Here is a 15,769-nt window from a genome sequence, read left to right as displayed (position 1 = left end):
TCCTATGCCTAAAGAAATGGCCCTGAGTGAGCACTTAGAAAAGGGAAGAAGATAGTGCTTTTTATCTCATTGCTGTTTTCACTGATGAAACCAAAGGGAGACCACTTCCTCGGTATATCTTTTAGCATCTTATCAGATTTTCTTTCATAAATTTTTTTCTCTCTGTGTGGTCTCTTAAAGCAAACGGCAGTTAAACATGCTGTTTCTGGTTTAGGTCAGGTACTTTCTCAAGATGGATTTTATAGGCCTTTTATGTAGTGTGATCAACCAGCCTCAAGAATATCCTAAGGAGAAACTTCCATGTTTAGTATACTTAACATGCCTGAATTTCCCTTGGTCTTCAAAAGGTATATCCTGGCTCTGCTCTTACTTTATCTGTCTGAAACATCCTTTAAGGGAAATTACAAAAATAAAAAAGAGTTTTTTACATAAATATTTGGGTCTTGGTTCTCTGGAGTTTTAATAAATCAAACTCCTACCCCCTCCCCCTTTTCTTAAAATAAGCCAGAAGAAAACTAGATGAAAAATTATACAGAAACAGGCTCTTTAGATGCTTTCTGACTCAAAGTACAAACAATTTTTCTCTTGGGTCTAAGTTCTCTCTGTTATGCAATGATTCAAATCACAAGGAAGTTGATTACAGCAGATTCAAAGTAAAATTCCAAGTAGATTTCTCCTGTTTTGGTGGGCTTATTTGCATTTTCCATATTCTTTTGCAATTTGGTTAAAGTGGTCTGGGACCCAGGCAGATTTGCCCAGCATGGATTGGGGAATAAAATAACTCCTTTTGTATCTGAGTGCTTTGTAGGGAGCAGTCTGTAATGTGGAGCCTCTTAAATCACTTCTTTAAGACGTCTTTTAGTCCCTGGCACGGGTCACATAGTATAGTTCGTTTCTTATACTTTTACTTCACCTGGAGTTCCTTTGATAACCTCCCAATTTGCTCTACATCTCACTAAAGAGAGACATATTTTTAACAGTCTCCTCTTTGGCATCAAGACAATCTTAAAAAATTTGTAAATAGAGAGTATTGGAGCAGAACCCAGGAGAAGGAGCTAGCTCATTTCACCAGCCCAAAGATCTTGGAATTATCACCAAGTTTGAGAAGCATAGCTCTCAAGGACGTGCTCTCCCCCTGCTTGCCCTGAGAGTGGTAGCAAGGAGTCTGATCTGGGCAAAACAGGTGCCGGTTGGTTCTAAGGGTTTACTTGTCAATAATTCATTGTAAGGCCTTTCCTAAGTCTTTGTATCCTCTAAGGGCTGGCATATGGGGGACAGTTTTAGCTAGCCATAGACTGTCATGGTGATTTAGGAAATGATCTCTGAGTCAATAGGAAATAGCCTTCCCACCAGTACTACAGCTGAGTTTGGGTTGGTCTACCCCCCAAAAGTCATGAAGACTAAGTGTGGAATAAAGCCCTTACTGTTTCTATTCCATTAATTATGCTGCTTTATAAATGTTTTTCTTGCCTAATAACTATTGCCAGATGCAATGTGTCTTGGGGTTCCAGATGAGAAGGTCACTTTAGTGACCTTTGACCACAGTTCTGTAGGAGACCAAAATAGTTCGTTTTTCTTTGATTTCTGAATATTTTTGCTTAGCCAGCATAAGAAAAGTAATTTTGTTGTGGCTTTAAAAAATAAGTCTGTCTAAATAAGCATGACCTTCTCATTAGACTGAATTGCAATCTGTTCTTGGACTCGGCAGAAAATGAACTATCAGAGGACTTCTTGAAGTCTTTTTCCAGGACTTTGATTCCATTAGCTAGAACATTGTTTGAACACAAGGCAAAGTCCTCCAGCTATTAAGTCTGAGAACATGAGACTTCACATTTATGGTTTCCAAAAATGTGAGTTTCCCAAGCCAGCCAAGTCTGGTTTTTGATTTCCTGCCCAGCACTTTTTTTTTCTATTTGACTTAGATTTAAATTGCACATTATGCCTTAGATGTAATTAATGAGTATATATGAAAGATAAGATATAGTATACGAAAATATTTGGAGATGTGGTTTATGAAACCATGGTTAAACTCTCTCAGTCATTCTCATAAAGGTCTAAACAAATTAATTTAAAAGTTATTTGGCAGTTAAGTTTATGAAAATATTTCTAGGAGATAATGTATGTTACTGTGTCCCATTAATGAATGTATCTACACTTTAAACAATATTTTTAGAATTAGGGTTAGGTGATACTCTTTTATACCATTAAAGTGTCAGAAAGTTAAATAATTCACCAGAACTCACATAAGGTCAGCATGGTTTTTGTCCCAGCTGTGGGGAAAAGTTTAAAAAAGTAAGGAAAAAAATATTTAGCAATGACATGGAGACTTTTAATTAGATCCTGAGGTAATTAACACATTTTTAAAAATCAGTGTTAGATGGACTCTGCCTTCAGTTGCTCTATCTGTGTCCTACTATTTGTATTAGATTTATCTGATTTTAGAAAAGTGTAAAAAAGAAGATGGTACTAACTCCATCTGGAAATTTAATCAAGCATCTAAGAAACTCACTGAAAGAAATTTCTTAGTACTAGCTTCATATTCTTCTTTTGTTATAATAAAATTGGATTTGAAATGACAAACTACCAGCTTTCTCTGTATTAGAGTAATGATTTTGATAAAGATTCAAGCAGGGCAAATTCTTATATTGAAGGCTGGCCAGGATAGAGTGGAGAGAGTGCACTGCGGACCCAAGGTTTGCTTGATGATAGAGGGCCTTGAAAAGCTTAGATTATAGAGATTATACGTATACACCCTGACATACATTTTGGGGTGAGAGGGCATGCATATATGCAGTCAAGAGAGAGAATTGTTAGTGTCTCCCCCCACAATCCGTGTTGCCAAAATAATGGTTATGACAACAGCAGCACTTCTACGCCACTTGCCCAGGAGTCCTGAGCCTCCCTGGATGAAGAATGGTTCAACACTTGGTGAGATTTAACTGGAGTAGGGCAGACTTTTTACGATATTTGGTCAGCCTTTGTGCACACATCTTTTACCTTGTTTGACTTGTAAACACACTCTCTCTGTATTCTACATTATAAGTAATGTTGATTTATATGGTACCCTTTCTTCTAACATAAATAAAAGAGCATTAGAAACCGCTCTCATTATCCTCATTAAAAAAAGAGGGAAGCTGTTTCAACAGTCCTGAAAATTCTCTGTCTTTGGTGTTTTCTTGTTTCTCATTCACCCAGAATGCCAGATTAATCTTTACAGAGCGACTCTTTTTTTTTTTTTAAACAAGTTATTTGCAGAAACTTTCAGCAATCCCCTCAGGAAAAATTCCGCACTACTTATTCTAACTCAACATGGAGATTTATGGCTCTGTCCTCCCCATCCAGCTGTTATTCCCCACAATTATTCGGCGTATACCCTCCGCCGGAGGCTGCTCTTCTCCTTGCTTAGTCCTCTCTTGAGGTCTTGATGTTCTTTTTCACACTGTTTCCTCCACTCAGGCTGTTCTTCCTCTTCCTGTCTCTTCATCCAAATCCTTTCCATTCCTTCAACTAAAATCCTGCCTCCTCTATGATACCTTACCAGGCCACTCCAGATCATCTTAGACTCCAGTATCATACTATAAACAATTGGTTTATTTATTATTACTGATAAAAATGAGCCATGGTGAGGTTTAAGCAAGACTGGGGTTCAGGTCTTCTAAACTGACTCTGTCCACTGGACTGTCTTTTGTCTTTTCTTTGTGTCTTTCTGCCATTTCTCTCACTCTTTTTTTTTTAATTTTTCTCATCTTTTCTCTCTTTTTCTCTCCCTCTCTTTTAAACATGAAGAGATACATCCTAAGCATGGATGCACTTGGAAGCCATGCTTTGGACAAGGGAAACCAATGGATGGCAACCACAAGACTAAAGCACCAACGTGGAGCAGATCCAGTCTTTCCACAACCAAAGCAAAACAAAACAGAAATCCCAAATGCCACAATCAGTCAAATCAAAAGAACTGCATTTATTATTAGGACAATCCCCAAAGGGTTGGTACATTATACCCCAAGATCCTGTGAGAAAAAGAAAACCTACCCAAAAATTCATTCAGCCAGTTCACAAAGTGTAATAATGACATGGTATAAAACAAAATAATTGAAAAACACATACGGTATCAAGGTGGAGGTAAAAAATATAAACTTGGGAGATAAGAAATTTAGAAACAATAAAGGATACCTAAAGTTATGAAGAAGAGAGAAAAACAGTGCTTGCTTAAGTCTAAAGAGAGGCAAGTGGAAACTTTCACTTCTTGCCTAGAAGAAACACTTCTTTTACAAAGCTGAGACAAAGCCACAAGACGCCCAGCTTCAGCCACACATCGGGTTAAGAGGGAAGGCATCAAAAGTACATTTCAAAGGACATATTCAGTGATATTGTTTCACCAAGGATCCCATATTTGCAAAAGTGTTTTTCCCATCATCCTGCTAAACCTCAAGAAATTTCTCTGAAGGAGAGAGAATGAACAGAAGGAATGTAGCTGTAAAGAACCTGAAAAAAAGTCCGTCTTCAAGCACATCACACAAATCTAAAAGATCTAAGATTCTTGAATTTAGTTCCCTGACTCCATTTTTTCCTCCCTCCTGGTTAAGCAGAAAAATAAAATTAGAAATCACGGTGAAATGTAAAGCTTAGGATCACTTTAAAAATAGTCTTCTTCCTCTCAAAATCAATGTGAAAAAGCAAAGCAAAGGTCTCCTAAGATTCCCTCTACATCCAGTAGTTAATGGTAACTGAGACTATGTTTTTAACTTCTTTTGTTTAGTCATGACTCTCCTCCCCCACTCCTTAGTTTCAAGGGTCATTGGGAAACTTTTTATAAGTCACGAGACTGGATTTGCTATGTTTGGTTTTGATCCAGCTTCTTTATTATCTCTGCTGTTGTGCACGACACAGTTCTGTAGACACACCAGATAAAATGGAGAAACAAAACCAGGAGGTTATTCCCGGACTGTTTGCCAGCTGATTTTGCTGGTACACAAAATAATGAATGGTCTTTTATTCTGAGTCTTTTAGAATAGAAATTCTGGGGGGCAGGGGGTAGTAATTTCCAGTTCTGTCAAACTCCTTTATCCTTCCTTTGCCTCAGTTTCCTAAGTTGTTTAATAGTCTTGTTCAAGAAGAATTTGTTTTCTTTTCTTCCCTAAATCTATCTGGTGCAAAATGCCTTGAGTATTTTTCCAGCATTCCATCATAACAAAAAGAGAAGCAGGAAGGATAGATGCATAATCATTTATATAATCTTGCGTCCAGAATTCCTTAGTGTTCAATTGTAGTGTCTCAGGAAATCTATGAAACTATACCAGTTCAGAGTCCACCCCACAGAGTTGACCCCTGGACAAGTAAGGCCCAGGGGGTTTAAATAAGTTGCTGGCTAGCTACAAGTCATATGACTGGCTAGGGTCAGAATTTACGAGAACTGGAATCCAACTCTTCCTATTCTCAACTGAACACAACTCATTTTCATTGGAATTTCAGAATGCCTTAGGAGACTCAAAGTCTGGACATGGATTCTATCTCAGTCCACGATGGCCCTTGCAAATATACGATCTGAAAGATGCTGAGATCTTGAGCTGTTCCTCAGGGATTTGTGGTCTGATTCTATGGAGAGTCGTAGAGACCTAACTCCCTCCTTGAGCAGAGCCAAGACCCCAAGGACCTCAGACTCAACCTGCTTTCTTCAGGATTCACCCAGGGCAGAGCTGACACAGCTGAAACAGTCTAGAATACGTCCACATCTCTGGTTGAACCAGGACAGAGTGGGGCGGGAGAAGGGTACAAAATCAACTATTTGTCCAAAGGGCTGTCTATTGACAGTCATTAACCCAGCAACACTGCGGCTCAGTGTCCTCTCTCCCATTGGTTGTAAGTGAAATCTCTTCAAAATATGAGAATTTCACTTTATCCTTTATTATTTATTTATTTATTTTTGCACAAAACTGCTAAGGACTTATCATCGAGTACCTTGCTTTGAAATCACAAATCTGCCTGGTGTGCGTGTGGGTTTTGCCTAAATCTGCACAAGAATGGAACATTTTGTTTTAGGAATGTGAAATGTATGAAATGCAAATCTGCCAAGAGGTTTCCTCAGAAGTGCTCTGGGACTAGGCAGGGCAATGACCTTCCAAGGGAGGGTGAGAAGACAAGGCAAGTCTGAGCCAGGTAACGCCCTTGGTTGTGGTCCAGGGAAGATAAAGAAGTCAGACCACAAGGATAGAGCACATGAAACCTTCCTGTGCTCCACTAACTCGGTTCCATAATGAAGTGAGAAAATGGAGGTGTGGACGCCCCCAAATTTCAAGGCCTTTAGACTCGGTGGGGGCAACGGGCAGGGATGGGCCGGCCTGGTGCTGCCAGAGGATAAGACAATGTAGGCGGCGAACCCAGGAAAGTTCACCTGATTTTGCTACACCTGCAACATTGAGGCCGGAGGTAAAGTGGTTGGAAGCGAATTCAAACTGGAAAATCCAGGTGGCTCACGGGGCCGACCGGCCCTCACCCGTAAGTGCCCCTCCCTACCCGGCCCGACCGGCGTCGGACCTGGGGCGAAGGCAGGGTCTAGCGCGGAGCCAGGCCCCGCCCCTCCCGTCTGCCCGCCTCCGGCCCCGCCTCCTCCCCCGCCTCCTCCCCCGCCCCCTCCCGGCTCCTCCGGTCCCGTCTGCCCGCCTCCGGCTCCGCCCCCGCCCCCGGCTCCACCAGTCCTGTCCGTCCGCCTCCGGCCCCGCCCAGCCCTCAGGGTGCGCGAGCCGCCTCCGCCCTCGCCCCGGAGCTGGGAGGCTGCGAGAGCGGTACCGCAGTCGCTGCCTCAGCCGCTGCGGAGCTGCGGATCCTCCTCAACCGTCGCTGAGCCGCGCCGGAGCCCGGCCGAGGAGGCTGCCGCCGCAGCCAGGACCCCGCAGCCCCCGCCTCCAGCCCGCCTCCGCTCCCCGAGGGCGCCCCAGGCCGCGCCATGGTGAAGGTTACGTTCAACTCTGCTCTGGCCCAGAAGGAGGCCAAGAAGGACGACCCCAAGAGCGGCGAGGAGGCGCTCATCATCCCCCCCGACGCCGTCGCCGTGGACTGCAAGGTCCGAGGGCCGGGGCGGTCGGGGAGGGGCGCTCGGGCCGGCCGGGGCAGCTGCGCGGGGCGGGGCGGCTGTGCGCGCCTACGGCCCCCGAGAGAGCCGAGCTCTCCCTTCCCTCGGGCTGCTCCCCTTTCTTGTCCGGCCTCAGCTGCTGCTTTGTAAGGAAGTGCGTGTGCAGGAAACGGTGCCAACGCGGGATCGGGGGCTTGGGAAGCCCGGAGAGAGCAGGATTGAAGAACTGTGCCGAGTTCACGGTCCCTGGTGCGTTCGAGGGAATGTGCAGGGGACCGAGACTGGGTTCGTTCGCCCTGGGGACCTGCGGTAACATGCAAAACAACGAAAACCGCCACAGACTTTGGCACTTCCTTCCCAGTATAAATAATGTGCCTAAAATGGCTGACATCATTACAAGCCTAAACCTCTGCGCTTCCTACTTTCGTTTCTGGGCTGAACAGCGCTTGGACTAAGTCCAGCTACTGTAAGCCTCTTAATTTTAAAAGCATTTTCTTCTTTACCTCCTTTTTCCACGGGCCTTCGGTTTCGGCAGGTGAACTTCACGGTGGGGTCTGGAGAGGAGGCGAGGGAGCGGGTGAGGGGAGAAAGCGAGGTGACGGTGCCTTCAGAGTAGGTTCTGGCTGTTGATTTTATAATTAAAACGAATATTCCCGGTAAAGATCAGTAATTACTGTGTGGAAGTTAGTGTAAAACTGACAATTGGCTTTTAAGTTATATCACATCTTTATGAGGCCGCCTAACGCTAAGTGAAACTAACCGTAAGAAACTTGTCCCTTATAAAATTCTCTTTTATTTTGCAAAATCCTCCTTTTAGATCTAAGTAAAAATCAGGAGTGGAACCATAATTGTGCTAACTTTAGTGGCTTACAATAATATTCGTTTAAAATATGATTGTAATTGTCTCAAGTTAAAAAGGAAAGCCTCACAGCCTTTTTCTACCTCATCTTTTAGGCTGCACAAATTCAATCCTGTAGAAATTAACTGCAGAAGTTATTTACGTTGCTTAAGTTACTTTTTCGTTAGCATTTTTCAAGACCTATTATGTAGGGTAAACTTAGTTTTAACTTAAAAAAAACCCAATAATTTGTGTGCAGCTATGAGAAATAAGCATTATTTTTTATATAGTGTAATGAAAATTACTGCTGAAAAATAGGCCACTATTCTACTATAAAAATGTTTGAGAGTATAATCTTAACCTACGTGCCTGTACTTATTTTTTGGAAATGTTCTAGTTCCCTTAAGGGCGTTACGCTAAGTGAAATAAGTCAGAGGGAGAAAGACAAATACCGAATGATTTCAGACAAATCTAAACAAACATACAAACAAACCAAAAACAAATTTATAGACACAGAAAACAGATTGGTGGTTACCAGAGGGGAAAGAGCTTGGGGCTGGGCAAAAGGGGTGAAGGGGGTCAATCGTATGGTGATGGATGGTAACTAGACTTTTGGTGGTCATCACTTTGTAATGTATACAGATGTTGAATTATAATGTTGTACACCTGAAACTTACATAATGTTGTATTCCAGTTTTACCTCAATTAAAAAAATAAAGGGAAAAAAAACCCTTACAGACATCAGGGGTTGATTTTTAAATGACTGCCTTGTCTTGAAAGAGAAACAGTAAACTGATTCCCTAAAGGGATGAAGAGTTTGGGTATTGGTATTGTTTTCCCGAATCCATTGCAAAAGTCTTGGTCTTAAAAGAAAATGTTTGGAATGCAGAAATGATAAGTCCAGTAGCAAATTATTATCTTAGATCTGTGTTTATCTAACATTCATTGTACCTAAAATAGATTGCTAGTCAAGTGCCCAGTCACAGCAATCTCAAATACATTTATGTATATATAGAGAGAGAGATTTAATCCTTTTATATATCTTTTTAAAAATCTGGTGAGCAAATATAACTCCCCCAGTTAAAAAGAGAGAGGGAGAAAGCATCGGATGATGTCACTGCAGACAGCTTTTCTCTGTTCCACTGTAGTGAAGGAGATTTGAAACTCAAGACAAAAAACAATTAATTTGCTAAGCAGCTTTAAAGCTGACTTTTGACATTTTCTGTCATTTCTGAAATGGTGACCCTGTTTTCAGATTTTCAGGATTTCTCCTATTTTCACTGTATTCAAATTTTGTGCTCATAGCAGTGGTTAAAAAGTAACCATTCATAGCTCTGTGCTTTGTTTTCCATTTCTATTTTCTTGGATCCCCATATCCAAAGAAAAATACTGGAGCTAAGCTGTGAGGGCCAGAGTCTTCCTTTGTAACCACACAGCAGTCATGGATGAATTGGCAGATACAAAATAACTAATTCTTTTTCGAGCTATAGGCTCAAAGACTTCTTTTCTTCAGTGAGTGACAAAATATTGCTCTACATTAAAAGTAGCATTCTTATAATTAGTCACTTAACGCTAAATGAAAAACTTAACGATAACAGACGTTTCTGAAAGAACAACTGATCTCTTCATCTTAGAGCTTAGGCAGTGATTACATAATGTTCTCTGTCTCCTTGGGGTGACTGTATGTACGGTAACCACCGAGTTTGCCTGGCTTCTGCACAGAATCAGTCTTCGTGTGTTTGCCTGGGGCATTTCCTTGCCTAGTTGGTTGAGAGAATCAAGTAAAGCTAGTTATAGAGCAGAACTCCTGAACAAGAATTTTTAATACCTTTAACGCCTCTAGACCACAATATCCCAAAGACCAATGTTTTTCAAAATGTACCCTTAAGGGTCACCTGCCCTGGTATAATCTGGGATTCTGGTTTAAATGCAGATACTACTACCTTATGCCACAAGAATTCTGATCACTCCAGTCAGCTGGCTTATGTAACACGCATTCCAGCACTTTTACACTGCTCCTGTCTTGCTATTTCTTTAGCGCTTTTCTCACTGCAGGGTGAGAACCCTCTGGAAGCAGTTCCATTGCTCCATTTTTCAATCGTGTCTTTTCAGTAACTGTTAATCCCAACAGCCGTGTCTGTTGATTGTATTATCTCCCCTAGCTTGCTATTTATTACTCTTTTCCTACATTTTCCCCTTAACTATTTTCGCCTTCCTCCACCTGTCCCAATTGGCACAAAGCTCTTATAGGTATAGACACAGCAAAGAGTATGACCTATGTTTTGTATAACAAATTTGAAATTATGTGCACGTTTTATGTTATAGGCAGCAATTCATTCACTTATGTTTGTGTCTATAACTTTGAACTTTGGGAAATTGTTTTATATGTGCAAATGACAAAGAAAATACTTAATGGACAGAGTTGGAAGTCCCAGTTTTGTCATTACATAACTGGTTGATCTTGGGCTTAAGTTTTGAGTTTTCTTTCTCTGTAAGATGAGAGGGTAGGACCAGATGGTCTGTAAGGGCTCTTCCAGTTTTAAAATTCTGTGAAGATGCTGGGATTGCATAATTGTATTTGGCAGGAATTAAATTGTCTTAATAGTGAAAAATAACAACTACCTCCTCACCCTAACCAGATCGTTGCCTTTCTCCCTCCCCATGTTTAGCATGTTGCATTCCTTCCTCATATTAAGTGGCAGTGGGTCAAAGAGAAAGGAGATGGATAGAGGTATTATGTAATAAGCCATATTTTCATTTTGGGTTACCTCACTGTACAACAGTAGTTGTCAACAACTCTTTTTGTTGTAATGCCTAATTGTGAAACACCTTTCCCAATATCAGGCCTCAAAAAAGCTTAAGTTTGCTTCGTAGATATCCCCACAAGCTGTTTGCTGATGTGTAGTGTTGCCTCTTCTCTATCCCAAGTTGTAGTTGTAGATGTTCATAAAAGGGAGAGAAAAGTCTGATGCTTGTAAGGGGGGAAGCTGGGGCAGGATGGAAGTGAGAGAAAGTGAAGGACCCCTAACCCAGTTTAAGTTCTGAGTTACCCGTCACAAAATGGCTGTTTGGACCCTAGTTCTTTACACTTTCTGGCATTTCCTGTTTGCACAAACAGGACTGAAGGGTTTGGAATTTAGCTTAGTGGTGGTGGTGGTGGTGGTGGTGGTTTTTTGGAGGGGCAGAGAGAAAGAGGAAGATAAAATATGTGATGACATTTACTGAAATGTGTTGATCTTTAGAGAAAGATTGAGAGCTTGGTTCTCTTTAACGGAAGTGCATATCATTACCTAGTTGTGTAATTTACTGTTTGGTCAGTAAAAACTTTACAGTCATTACATTTTGGTTCTCCACGAGGGTGTTGATATCTGAAATGAGGGCTTAGTACTGGGAGATGAATTAATTGTCCCTGTGCATACCAAGTGAGTTGGCAGGACCTCCTGTGTGCACATGCCCGGTGGGATGCAGAGGGTGGACAAGGTTACCTATTATGCACTTGGATGATAAATTACCTGCATGGGGTCTTCCAAGTGTCAAAATAAACATATTTTCTTCGGACTAGACAAAAGCAAGCATACTATCCTTGGCCTGTAAGATGTTAACAGAATTCGACTCTGCCATTTAGGAGGTTTAAGTAAATAAAAGTACTTTTTTAACCAGAAATATCTCTTGGAACACATGGTACAGGCCTATTTAAATTGATTTAGAATTTAACTTAAGAAGTTTTCATTATGTATTGCTACAGGTTGACTTGCTTTATAAAGTAGTAGTTATGGGACATTGTATTTCTCTTAAGTTCTGTCATACAATAATTTAAATATCTGGAGTGTCTATTTAAAAGACATTTTCTTTTTCCTAAAAGCAATACTTCCTGAATTCATATATAACTAAAGCTTCTTGGACTGCTTTGTATATTGTAGTGTCAGTAGAGGAAAATACTGAAAAAAATTGTGTCTTCAAATATGACGTTAATGAATTCGTCCTCTTAAACTTTTTGGTAAACTTGGCACTTTTTATTACAGCTTAGACTGAAGGAGTTAAAGATTTTGCCATGAAAGGACGTTTTCAGGCCATAGCTAATGCCTGTTAAAGGATTTTACAATTCTGAATTTCTGAATGAGGTGGTTTTTGTCTAAATGATGTAGAAAATAGTAACACTGGAGCTATGTTTTTAAGAAGCTTATGTGTAAAGAATTATTTCCCAGCTCTCTTATTTTCTTTGCACAAAGCTTAACAATGAAAATCTTTTACAGGGTAGACAGATGAAAGTTGAAAATTAGAAATTTTATTACAAATATGACCCTAAGAACTTCATAAAAAAATCGTTTAATTGTGATTATCTCCTTTAATGAGTATTTATGATACACATTCTTAATATCTTTAAGGAAATCTTTAAACACATAAAATCTTTAATGTGTTACTGACAATTGAATGAACAAAATTATTTTAAACAGTCGACCTTTTTTTTAAGCTCTTTAATTGATTAGAGGGAAAAAAGGACTTTATGAAGTATTTCTATAGTTCGGCCATTTGGAGGAAAAATCAAGTAAGAATGAACATAGACTTTTTACTGTTAACCAGAAGAGTTTCATTCTTGAGTTACAGAAATAAAAAAAGTTTCTCTTGTTTTTATGATAGAGGAATATTCTGATTTTTCATTTCATGCTTTATGTTTAAAAGCTGATGAATTTCCAGCAGGAATTATATGACTTAGAGCTAATGTATGTATGTCAGAAGAGAAATTAATGTTGAAATAAAATTTGTATAATTTATAAATACTAAACATTTTCAAGTTAAATATCTAGGGAATTTATTTGGGAAATTGACAATAAGTATGGTGTTAGGTGTTTAATACTTTGAGATTTAAAAACATTTGCATATGCCTTTTTTTGGCACAGTTGAATTTCATACTTTAAAAAACAAGAAAGGGCCCAGCCCGGTGGCAAGGCAGTTAAGTGCGCACGTTCCGCTTTGGCAGCCCAGGGTTCACCAGTTTGGATCCCGGGTGCGGACATGGCACCACTTGGCAAGCCATGCTGTGGTAGGCGTCCCACATATAAAGTAGAGGAAGATGGGTGTGGATGTTAGCTCAGGGCCAGTCTTCCTCAGCCAAAAGAGGAGGACTGGCAGTAGTAAGCTCAGGGCTAATCTTCCTCAAAAAGAGTAAATAAAATAAAAAACAAGAAGTTTTGATGGATTTTTGTATATTTGAATGTTTAACTTTTAATGCCAAAATTATTTTTTAAAATATGTCTATTTTGCAGACCAAGGTAAGAGTAAAGCTTAAATGTTAAATTTTCTCTGCTTTAAATATGATTATAATGTTTAAAATTGTTTAATCTAAAAATCAAAAGGTAAGTTGCATTGTTAAGTAAATAACTTGAATCACTGCAGCATCCAAAAGAAGACCCATCTTCATGCTGAGAAACATGATTTTAAGAGGCAGTCCAAGTCTGCATTTCTTAAAATGCATCTTTTCAAGCCAACCTCTCTAGTATTTCTGTTCTGCTGTATATACTACTCTTAGCAGTTTTTATCTTTCATTTAATAGCCTTCTCCTCAATTCATTTTTTCCTTGCTTTCCTCTTAGTGCTAGGAAAAGCACTTCCTGGCCTGTCATTTTCAGCTAGGGCAGCACGAGGTGTGTTAAGCAGAGAACACTGCCTCCTGGGCCCAAGCAGATGAATTGGTGAAGCTGGGCGTTTCGCATATTTAACAGGTTAGAAGTCTCCATTTTCATTTCAAGAAAGTAGATCCAGTGTTGCTTGATCTTCTCATTTTTAAAGGCAAGCTAGAATCAGGGTTTTTATTTAAAACCTGATTTTTAAATATTAACTAATTCATACAGGAATTTCAGGCAAAAACCCTGAAGGCCTGACATGGGCCACTGTTATACAGCCTCTACGCTGTCCAGATGTGCCTGTAGCTAAGGATGATTTTTACATTTTTTAATGGTTGGGGGGCAATCAATCAGTTTCTCCCTGTTGTCCTCGTCCCTTCACTCAGTAGAGGAGTACAGTTCAGGAAGCAAAATTGTCTGCTTATTCAGAGCCCAGACTATGAGGTTATCCTTTAGAGTTTAAGTCTTGTCTATAGCACTTACTGTGACATTTGGGTAAATTACTTCAGCTCTCTGTGTCTCGATTCATCTGTCAGCAAAATGGCAAATATGATAATCTCTAAGAAGTTCATCACAATGCCAGGAACAGATAAGAGTAAGACTCAGTAGATATTAGCTGCTATTATTATTGCTGCTACTGCTATTACTACAACCACCACTCTGTCACAGCGTTTGTCATTCATCAGATTGTTAAACAGTTAGATGATCTGGGACCAAATGGAGCATCATCTAGTTTTCCTTTTTGCTTTGGTTCAGCTTTGCAGATGTTACTTGTTTTGAGTAAATTTCTCTTAAAGATTTCTAGAAGTAGACGACTTCAAGATAGAAGTAGAAAATTAATGAAGCAGAGCAATTTTTCATTTTTGTTTTGTTTTTTATAGACTAATGCCTCAAACCTAAAGCCGTTTTCAGATAGTGTTTGATCCCACTGGCAAAAGATAATATTGTAAGCTAGACCTGATAACTTGGCAAGTCAGGAAACCTCCCAAGCCTCAGTTTCCTTGTTTGTGAAGTAGTATGGTGGTACCACACCTATAGTGTTGGAGTGACAAAGTTAATGTCCCTAGTACATAGAAACTCATTAAATGTTAGTGCTTTTCCTCTATCCTCATCTGTTATAAAGCCCCATTTTCACCCCCTCATCGTTCTTCTTTTGGAATATTACTTGTGGTATTATTACTGCTTAGCCCTCCCTCACCTGTCAGTTACATAGTAGTATTGTTGATAAATCACCCCCCTCCAGGTTTTCTGGTGAGGGTTCGTTCCTGCAGCAGCAGGACTCTTAGCATTCAGTAGCTATAGCCATTTTCATGTAAAAGTCTGTATTTCTCTATTACATAATAGGTGTTGCTAGAATCTTGTAAATTTAATTTTGGGTTTTACCAAAGTAATACTTAGTCTTAAAATGTAAATAGTCCTGCCCTATCTCAGAGGAACCCACTTTTTAAAAATTGCACTATACTTATGTATAGTAAAATGCGCAGATTTTGAGTGTACAGTTAGATAATTTTAAATGTATGCACCTGCACTAACTACCCAGTCAAGACAGAATATTGCCATCAACTCAGGAAGTTCTCATATCCTTTTGCATTCTGTCCTCCTCTCCACTTTGAGGTACCCACTTATTCTAATTTCTATCCCTGTAGATTAATTTGAGGCAATAGCATTCACTCTTTAGCTTCTGGTCTTTTTTTATTAGGGTGACCACTAGGCTATGCCATGCCTTACTGCAAATTAGAAAAAGGTACCTTCTGTGCGGTTTTGGTGAGCAGAGCATAACTGGATTCTGGCCCCACTGATCCCCTTTGTCTGGCATCCTTGTACTCAGAACAACCTGGCCAACTGTACATGGTGATCCTAGCTTCATATTTCTGTAAATAAGTGGTTCTCAAACATTTTGGTCTTAGGACCTCTTTGCACTCTTAAAAATTGTTGAGGATCCCAAAGAGCTTTTGATTTATGTAGATTATCTCTATTAATATTTATTGTATTAGAAATGCAAACGTATTAAGATAATAAATATATAACATGTTAACATAAATAACATTTTTATGAAAAATAAAATTTTCTGAATAACAAACTTTTAAGAAGAGTAAGAGTAACATTGTTTTACATTTTTGCAACACTCTTTATTGAATAGTTTGGTAGAAGACAGCTGGATTCTCCTGTCAGCGTCTGCAGTCAGCCTGTTGTCCTGTCACACATTTGGCTTCTAGAAAACTCCACCGTACACCAGTCAAAG

General features: G+C 39.8%; 1 protein-coding gene across 2 annotated transcripts in view; it reads left to right on the top strand.

Annotated features, from left to right (window-relative positions):
* The first annotated feature begins 6,179 nt into the window (after positions 1 to 6,179).
* ITM2B (integral membrane protein 2B) overlaps positions 6,180 to 15,769 on the top strand; it is a 28,266-nt gene continuing 18,676 nt past the window's right edge. Inside the window, exon 1 of one of the 2 annotated variants that reach the window (XM_008517766.2) lies at positions 6,180 to 7,060. In XM_008517766.2, the coding sequence (XP_008515988.1) occupies positions 6,944 to 7,060 (117 nt within the window). In that variant the 5' untranslated portion in view covers positions 6,180 to 6,943. Of the gene's footprint in view, positions 7,319 to 15,769 lie in introns of both variants that reach the window. The other variant, XR_011527843.1, reaches the window with a different exon arrangement.

This window comes from Equus przewalskii, chromosome 16 (assembly GCF_037783145.1).
Source record: "Equus przewalskii isolate Varuska chromosome 16, EquPr2, whole genome shotgun sequence".
In the NCBI taxonomy this organism is placed as follows: domain Eukaryota; kingdom Metazoa; phylum Chordata; class Mammalia; order Perissodactyla; family Equidae; genus Equus; species Equus przewalskii.
This window is presented reverse-complemented; position numbering and strand designations above follow the sequence as displayed.